The sequence below is a fragment of the Myotis davidii genome, unplaced genomic scaffold (assembly GCF_000327345.1).
Source record: "Myotis davidii unplaced genomic scaffold, ASM32734v1 scaffold330, whole genome shotgun sequence".
NCBI classification, from domain to species: domain Eukaryota; kingdom Metazoa; phylum Chordata; class Mammalia; order Chiroptera; family Vespertilionidae; genus Myotis; species Myotis davidii.
The window spans coordinates 1,718,495-1,727,908 of record NW_006283770.1 but is presented as its reverse complement, the minus strand read 5'-3'; the positions used below and the strand labels follow the sequence as shown (position 1 = coordinate 1,727,908).

The 9,414-nt window shown below is 38.6% G+C and overlaps 1 protein-coding gene across 1 annotated transcript; it reads left to right on the top strand.

Annotated features, from left to right (window-relative positions):
• The first annotated feature begins 5,622 nt into the window (after positions 1–5,622).
• FSHB (follicle stimulating hormone beta subunit) lies at positions 5,623–8,392 on the top strand. Its single transcript, XM_006753942.1, has 2 exons — positions 5,623–5,811; positions 8,082–8,392. Exons 1-2 carry the CDS (start codon positions 5,653–5,655, stop codon positions 8,310–8,312), a joined length of 390 nt encoding a protein of 129 aa, XP_006754005.1. The 5' UTR covers positions 5,623–5,652; the 3' UTR covers positions 8,313–8,392.
• The last annotated feature ends 1,022 nt before the right edge of the window (positions 8,393–9,414 follow it).

Here is a 9,414-nt window from a genome sequence, read left to right as displayed (position 1 = left end):
GCTACCTTTGTTGCTGAACACCCCTTCCCCAGAACCTGCCAAAGGAAGCTGATGAACTTTTTTACATTAACATTACAAAACATATATAAACACAGGAAAAAGAAAAGGATACCAGACCATAAAAGGCAAGTAACTTGTTAAGAAATGAGCACATATACAATTTCCTGTTTTTAAATCTGAACATAAAGAAATGATTTACAGACAAATTATTTATAAATGAAAAAAGGATATAGGTCATTGAGCATATGCACAGGGAGAAAGTCTCAGGATCCTCACACAGTTAAGACCATTACTTGACCAGAATTCATGAGAAGTTTGTTGTGCTTTTTAAAAAATTATTGGCTGTATTTCTTATGCTGTAGTTTATATCTCCACTAGAGGCCTGGTGCACGAATTTGTGCACAAGTGGGGTCCTTCAGCCTGGCTGGCAATCTGGGCGATCGGGGCCATCTCCCCGAGTCCCGATAGGGGCCAATCAGGGCCAGTGGGAGGTTGGCTGTGGGAGGTTGGCTGTGGGAGCACACTGACCACTAGGGGGCAGCTCCTGTCTTGAGCATCTGCTTCCTGGTGGTCAGTGGGCATCATAGTGACTAGTCAATCGGTCATTCAGTCGACCAGTCGTAACAGTCACTTAGGCTTTTATATAGAGAGATGACTATTTTGCAACTGCCAATGTGTACTTCTTAATCCCTTCACCTTTTCACCCATCCCTCAAACCACATTGCATCTGGTAACCCCAGTTTGTTCTCTGTATCTATGAGTCTATTTCTGCTTTCTTTTTTTTTTCAATCATCACCTGAGGATATTTTTTGAGAGAGAGTGGAAAAGAGAGAGAAAGATAGAGAAACACATTTGAGAGAACTTGATTTGAGAGAAACACATGAATTGGTTGACTCCTGCATGTGCCCTGACCAGGGCCCAGGCCGGAGAGGAGCCTGCAACGGAGGTATGTGCCCTTGACTGGAATCGAACCTGGACCCTTCAGTCTGCAGGCCAATGCTCTATCCACTTAGCCAAACCAGCTAGGGCTCTGTTTTCTTTTTTTCACTTACTGATTTCAGAGAGGAAGGGAGAGGGAGAGAGAGATAGAAACATAAATTATGACAATCATCAATTCGCTGCTTCCTGCATGCCCCCTCTTGAGGATGGAGCCTGTAATCCGGGCATGTGCCTTGACCTGGAATCAAACCATGACCTCCTGGTTCATAGGTCAATGCTCAACCACTGAGTCACACCAGCTGGACTGTTACTAGGAATTTATCCATTTCTTCCAGACTGTGTAATTTGTTGTCATATGGTAGTTTGTAGTATTTCCTTATAAGCATTTGTATTTCTGCAGTGTCAGTTGTTACTTCTCCACTTCATTTATTTTATTTATTGGGGTCCTCTCCTTTTTTTCTTGATAAGTCTGTTTAAAGGTTTATCAGTCTTGTTTATCTTTCCATAGAACCAACTCTCAGTTTCATTGATCATTTGTATTGTTAATTTTTAGACTCTATTTCATTTATTTCTGTTCTGATCTTTATTTACTTTCTTCTACTCACTTTGGGCTTTGTTTGCTGTTCTTTTTTCAGGTCTTTAGGTTTAAGATTAGATTGTTTATTTGAGATGTTTCTTGTTTCTTGAGATTTTTTTTTCTATGAATTTTTCTATTCGAACTTTTACTGTGTTCTATAGATTTGGGGTTGGTGTGTTTTCATTTTTATTTATCTCACGTATCTTTTGATTTCTTCCTTGATCTCCTTGTTAATCCATTCATTTTTTAGTAATGTATTTAGTCTCCATATATTTGTGTTTCTCAGGTTTTTTTTTCCTTGTAATTGATTTCTATTTGCATACCACTGTGGTTGGAGAATATGTTTGATATGATTTCAATCCTCTTAAATTTACTGAGACTTGTTTTGTAGCCTAACATGCTGTCTATCCTAGAAAAAGTTCCATATATACATTTCTATCTAGTGAACAGAAACCTTGCTGCTTTTCATAGCCAGATATTATGTGGGCACCTCTTCCAGCTCTGGTGCTCTGGAATGTGAAACCTGGTTTGGGGTTTAGACCCCATGCTTCTAGGGGGAAACCGTCACAGCTGAGATAAACCTCGAACCTCGGCCATAATCCTTGGAAGGTAGGCCAGCCCTTTTCGCATCTCTGCCCTTCCTATCAGTCTTGATGTGGCTTCTTCTGTAAATTCTTGCTTATAAAACTTCTCTTCAGCTAATCTTCAATTAGTTATTCAGGATGACTGTTCTCTAATTAAGTTGTAATTCTAATTGGGGCCTGGAGGAGGTGAGTGTACCTTCCACCTACTCCGCTGCCATCTTGGATCTCTCTCAAACTATTTCTTAATTCCAGATATCACTTACATAAATGTTGTATTACTACTTTCCATGTCAGATACTTTGCTAAGTTTTGTTTTTGTCACATCTTTGAAAAAAATCATAATCCTGCATAAATCCAACTTTTGTCACCCATTTGCCTGAACCCCTGTTGTTAATTTGGACAAAAGAAAAATGTACATCCATGTTGAATGGTCTTGTGTTAAATTTTTTACCATAAAACTAAAATGAATCCTTAATGCTGATCACTTATTACACTACTCCTAAGTCGTTGCTAACTCAATCCCTCTCCCAGTCTCAAACAAGTATTCTAATCTTTTCCTCTCTCCACAAACTCTGGACAATTAATTCACCATCCTTATTCTCAGATAATAACCTTACATTCTACATTACTGAGAAAATAAAAATAATTCCAGGACAATTTGCACAGAGCCTTTAACCCACTTACCACCCTCTGCATTCACCACACCTACCTACCCACAGCATCTGCATTCACCACACCTACCCAATCACCATCATCTATAGTCACTACATCTCCCTAACCACCAGGATCTGCACCCACATTTGCCTCCCACCTGATATTGGGATGAACGCTCCATTTTCTTGTCTAAAGCCAGTCCCTCCAATTGTGCTCTGAAACCCATCTCTTCTTACTTGCTCAAGAACACTCCAGAAATTCTCTCTTCCTCCAACATCATCGTTTTTCATTCTCTACTCCATTATTTGCCTCACCATGCAAACATACCATTATTTCTCCCATCTTAAACATAAAAAGAAAATGATATTTACCCCACTTCCACTTTATCAAATCATCCATTTCTTTACTCATCTTTGTAGCAAAACTCCTGGGAAAAGTTGCCTATGTCAGCTTTTAAAATATTTATCTCTTTCCAATCACTAAAACACACACTAACAAAGTTTTGATCCCTTTCCTCTAAAGGAACTTCTCTAGCCCAGGACACTTAGTGACCTTTACATTGCACAATTCAAGGTCCTCATCTTATTTAACCTGTCAGCAGCATTTGGCACAGTTGTCACTCATTCCTCCTTGATATACTCTCTTTTACTTGGCTTCTCTTCATTTCATTCTTTTCTTAATGGCCCTTCTCAGTTTCCTTTGGAAAAAGGAAGAAAAAAACTTGATCTTATCCTTAACCTCTTGATGTTGGAATATTCCAAGCTCAACTCTTGGTCCTTTTATCTTTTCTACTTATACCCACTCTTCTAGGCTCATGCCAATGACTCCCAAATTTATATCTTCAGCCAATGTACTATTTCTCCCAAAATTCAGATTCAGCTTTCTACTTATGTCTTAAAGACACCTCAAGGTCAACATGTCCATACTGAACTCCTTATCTTTTTCCAAAAACTTACTACATCTATAGCCATCCGATTTCAACTGACAGCAAGTTTATCTTTCAAGATGTTCAGGCCAAAATCCTTAGAGTCATCATTGTCTCTTGTTTCATTCAAATTCTTTCATCAGGAAATTCTGTTGGCTCTACTTTCAAAATATATCCAGAATCAGATTATGTCTGATTACCTCCATTGCTACCACACTAGTCTGAACAAATATCATTTCTCACCGGGTTGCTTCAATAGCATCTAATAGGTCTCCTGTTTCTGCTTTTGTTCCATACACAGCAGCCAGAAGGATACTTTTAGACCTAAATCAGATCATGTCACTCCTCTATTCAAAATCCTACAATTGATCCCCTCTTACAGACAATCTCCAAAGTCTTTTCATTGGCCTAAATGGCCCCACATGATTTTACTCCTATTGTATCTCTGACCTCATATCCTAATATTCCCACCATTGTTCTTTTGCTCCAGACACAGTGGTTAGTTAATAAATATTTTAAACAAATCAAACCCAGTCTCCAAGGAGCTCACAGTCTACTGGACCAAACAGGGGTAGACGGTGTAATTAAAGTTCTCTTCTGTTTCCCATTCAAAACTCTGGGAGGTGAATGTTAAAGGTTGAGAAATTTGCAAAGGCTGGGAGTGATGTTAGAGAACACAGAAAGGAAGGAAGGACTTTTCAGGTAAGATAAGCATTGCAAGTGCAAAGATCTGGAGAGATGAATCAGCAGCATATTTACAGAATTACAAATAAAGCATCAAAAAATAACATTTGAGATAAGGGAATCTAGATGTAGGAGGCAAAAATAAATATGGTTTACACTTTGGCTAGGAGTCAGATCACGAAACACTCTCTATTTGTTTCTTTCCTAAGAGTTTTCAATATGATCACAGAGCAATTTATTAAATAACCATGTAATTTTGATGCACCTCCTCGACAGGGCCAAAGCAATATTTGGAAAGGATTCTGAATCCCCCAAGTTAAAGATACAAAGGAAAAACCTAGAGTCACATTTAATTTGATAAGGTAAAGGAGTGGGTGTGCTACTATATCAAATTTAATTTGTATAAAATCATTATCTCTGGTAACATTATTTCTCTTGATCTATTTCGTTTAGACTACTTTAGCAAGGCTTGATCTCCCTGTCTATCTAAACATCGATTCACTTACAGCAAGCTTCAGGATAACACTGGTCTTATTAATTCCTGATAAATCCACAAGGTGTTAGTTGCACACAATATTGTATAAAAGGTGAACTGAGACCTAACTCAGTCTACAGCTTTCCCCAGACAAGGCAGTGGACCACAGGTGAGTCTCAGCACCTATAGTTATCAAGGGGTGACAGTTACTTTCTAAATTACAGATTTTTCAGGATCTGGGAAAAAAACCTAGAGCTTTTGAACTGTCATGTAGGAAATTTGGGTTTGTCAACCTAGCTTCTTAAATATGGTTAATACAGCATATACTCCCTGTTAGCATGCAATTGACTTTATAGACCTCTGAAGCAAAGGTGAGTAAAAGCAAATGAAAATATTTATGAGATGCTAACAATGATGAACTAATTTTGTAGGACAGAATTTTCTTCTTATTTTTAAACAAAAATAATCTTTAAAATGATAACACGGGGACAAATATGATCACAATGATTTTCTTCAGAGTAATCATTTTAAGACAATTAGGAGTAATACTCTAATCTTTAAAAACTGTTTTACTTACATCATTATATTGGAGTTTTGACCTATGTTTCTACTTTGACAAGAAAAAAAATGAAGAAGGAGGAGGGTAAGAACAACTATTTGTTCAACAAACTAGGAAGAAAAATAATTGCTGCAGCAAATGTGACTGGGGCAGATGAGTAAACCAATTCATTTTGGTTTGGTCCACTTACGTAATGATTATAACTCTTTGGGTTTTGTTTTCTCATGGCTTTAATTGTTTGCTTCATAGTCCAGGATGAAGTCAGTCCAGTTGTACTTTCTTCTCTGTTGCTGGAAAGCAATGTGCTGCAATAGCTGTGAGCTGACCAACATCACCATCACAGTGGAGAAAGAGGAATGTCGCTTCTGCCTCAGTATCAACACCACTTGGTGTGCAGGCTACTGCTACACCCGGGTAGGAACTCTGCTTTGCGGGAGGTGAGGGTGTTGAGGGTCTATTGAGGACAATTTTTATTAATTCCCATTTTATTCATATTTTAAGTTTTCAAAGTAATAGCCATGAGTCCCTTAGCCAAATACTGTCTGTGTTATGATTAAGGTTAATTACCATGATATCAGTTAGATATTTGGGTTTGAATTTGATTAGGGTAAATTCAGGGAGGCCTCAGATCTGATTTAATCAATCAGGCAGTATGCCAACTCTGTATTAAAATAAAAAGGAATGTCAAGGGGGAAAAAAAGAAGACATATGTAATACTCTTTGTAATACTTTAAGCAGCAAAACAAAACAACAACAACAACAACAAAAAAGAAACTGCAAGTCAAAAATAAAATAAAAAAGAATTCTATGATAGATTTTACATATAGAGAGGTAAACATGCAAGCATACATATATTTAGTAATAGAAGATTTACAATATTCACCAAAAGCTAATTTCTAGGAAGATGTATTTCATGTATGTCATGTATTTCTATTTCTACGTAACTGAAGCTATATCCTTGCAATGGAGATAGTACCAAAATATGTTTCTCAGCCACATAAAAACACAAACAGCCACACTATAAACACTGCCGTATTGTCCCTCCTGAATACAAATGCCAGCAACCATCCTGAGAACACATTCAGTCCTTGCAGACTGTTACAACCAAATGAATCTGCAAACCCACTCACTTCTTTATACTGCTGAGAAAACCAAGGCAGAGAGGCATAAAACTACTAGTTTGTGGTCACACAGTTTCTTTGCATCAATCCAAGTAAGAAGGCAGCTCCTACTTTTTCTTTATTTTTGCCTCCTATTACACCTGTTTTTTTTATGCAGAATTCCATAATGTGTGTGTGTGTGTGTGTGTGTGGTTTGTTTGTTTGTTTTTCACTTTTTTAATCCTCACCTGTGGATATTTTTTCCATGGGTTTTTAGAGAGAGTGGAAGAGAGAGGGAAAGACAGAGAGAAATATCAATGTGAGAGAAACACATAGATTGATTGCCTCCTGCACCAGCCCCAACCAGGGCCTGGGCCAGGGAGGAGCCTGCAACCGAGGTACATTCCCTTGACCAGAATCAAACCTGGGACCCTTCTATCTGCAGGCCAACACTCTATACACTGAGCCAAACCAGTTAGGGCAAAATAGCAACTTTTTAATGAAATATACTTTATTGGTAGCAAATAAGTATGATCAACCTCCACTTAATGTACAGTTTATTGTACCTTCTTATGATATACATTTGGTAGCATGATATTAAAATAAACTAAGCAGCTGTGATAATTTCTTCCCTCAGTGCAAATAATTTTTTTTATTCAAAAGTGTTAGGACACACCTGTTCTTCCTGGATTAAAATGTCTTACATGCAAACCATGTACCCTTTGAAACTGAGAGCACTGCAAAATATAAAGCACTTAAGGCAAGAAAATGTCTACAGGACTTAGAATATTTAAAATCTTATGTGAGCCTTTATAGTCATGTTAAACTAAGCATTAACATTCCATATTATGTCTCTTTGACCTTCTAAAAACACAGGGACAATGTATTTGGAAATGTTTATTGAGAAATTAAACCTCAGTGTTTTATGGTTTAAGTTTTTATTAACACAGCTTTCAACTAAGTACAAACAGTCAACTTAAGCCCTACCTGGTTTGGCTCAGTGGACAGAGTATTGGCCTATTGACTGAAGGGTCCTGGGTTCAATTCTGGTCAAGACCATGTACTTCAGTTACAAGCGCCAGGGCAGGTGCAGGAGGCCACCAATCGATGTGTCTCTCTCACATCAATATTTCTCTCTCTGTCTGTCTCTCCACCTTCTTTCCACTATCTCTAAAAATCAATGCAAAAATGTCCTCAGGTGAGGATTAACAACAACAACAACAAGTCAACTTAAAATGTCTGTCATGTCTCCCTTGCTCATCATTTTTCTATATTAAAAATATATATTTTGATATATTCGAAGTCTCTCTATGGTTTGAGAAATAATTAATATTTTGATATAGACAGAAGGAGGAAAAGGAATGAATTGTATTTTCTGTAAGATTTCCAGAACAACCAGGAACATGGTATAGCATAAAGGTAGATCATTTATGAGATCACGTTCCCTTAGTTAGGGTTTCCTTAAGTGAGCTTTAATGGGTAAATGTTAGAGCAAGCAGTATTAAATTCCTATCTCATTTTGATTAAGCTAAGCAGAAACTCCAGAATACTGTAACCTAACTCTCTCCTCCCTAAACTCCTCAGGATCTGGTGTACAAGGACCCAACCAGGCGCAATACCCAGAAAGCATGTACCTTCAAGGAGCTGGTGTATGAGACAGTGAGAGTGCCTGGCTGTGCTCACCATGCAGACTCCGTATATACGTACCCGATAGCCACTGAATGTCACTGTGGCAAGTGTAACAGAGACAGTACCGACTGCACCGTGCAAGGCCTGGGGCCCAGCTACTGCTCCTTCAGTGAAATAAAAGAATAAGGAGCAATGGACATTTTAGGCTGCCTACCCCTGTCCTGAAGGACAAAGATATCTGAAAAGTCCATGTGTGTACAACATGCAAAAGGTTGCAAGCCACTGTGGGCTGGGGGAGCATCAGACCCCACTGACCCCGGCCTCTCCAGAACTTGAGAGTGCAAGAATTGAGAGTGGTGGAGCCAGGAGCCTGGCACCACTCCATCCTGTATCTAAATCGGGTTCCTTAAGTTTTATTTTAGTCTTACTTAACTTATAGACACATGGGTACCTTCTGTGTATTAATCTTAGAAACCCTCTTAGTCAATCCTTCCCCTTTGGATAGGGTTACCTACACCCAGAAATGAGATGGGAGTGGGTGAAAGTAACTGATGCTGCATTCTTTTGATGGACTCTTGGGCCCTCTAAAGCAGGGCCCTCCCATCATCTCCTTCATCATTGTAGCCTCAGTACTAACACCATGCCTGGGATTTAGTAAGAAACTCAACAATGGCTTCCTTAAGGAAAGTAAGAACAGAAAGGTAGGGGGTAGGAAAACACTGAAAAAGGATGGCTGATGAGGCTGCCCCAACAATGCCAGTCAGTCCATGGGAATGAGGGCATCAGTTCCACCCCATCTCTCCTCCTCTGGCACACGGGACAGGTTGCACCTCTCTGAATTGCTCGGTACAGATGGGAACTAAGATTTCCAAGCTATTACTACCAAGCCCTTTAGATAAGGGCAAAATCAAGAAATGTTAATGTGGGCCTATGGAAATTAGCCCACGTCTACTCCAACATTTAAATAAATTGAACAAATTCTGCCAGGCTCCCGCAAAACTCCCTTTGGAAAGTAAAACAAAAGAAAACAAAAATGTGTTACCCTGCCCTCTGGACTGGATTCGCTCCTTGGAATAGAAAGGGATTTGAAAGTAGGTTTGAAAGCAATTTCAGCAACTTATTAAGTGCATTTATCTTATCTACAAATACATTTGTGTAAATAAATAGCTCTTTTAGAAAGAATTTGCCATGAAGGAAAAGAAAACCTGCTTTCTAGAATCCTCTATATCAGTCTTCTCTTTTGTTTATTCACGTTCTCCCAAACCTATGATTTCTTTCAAGAAGGTAC

Bases quoted from the DNA above. Each gene is read 5' to 3' on its own strand.
- FSHB (XM_006753942.1), top strand. From the start codon at position 5,653: ATGAAGTCAGTCCAGTTGTACTTTCTTCTCTGTTGCTGGAAAGCAATG. The intron at 5,812-8,081 runs GTAGGAACTCTG...TAAACTCCTCAG, and splicing joins CAGGCTACTGCTACACCCGG to GATCTGGTGTACAAGGACCC.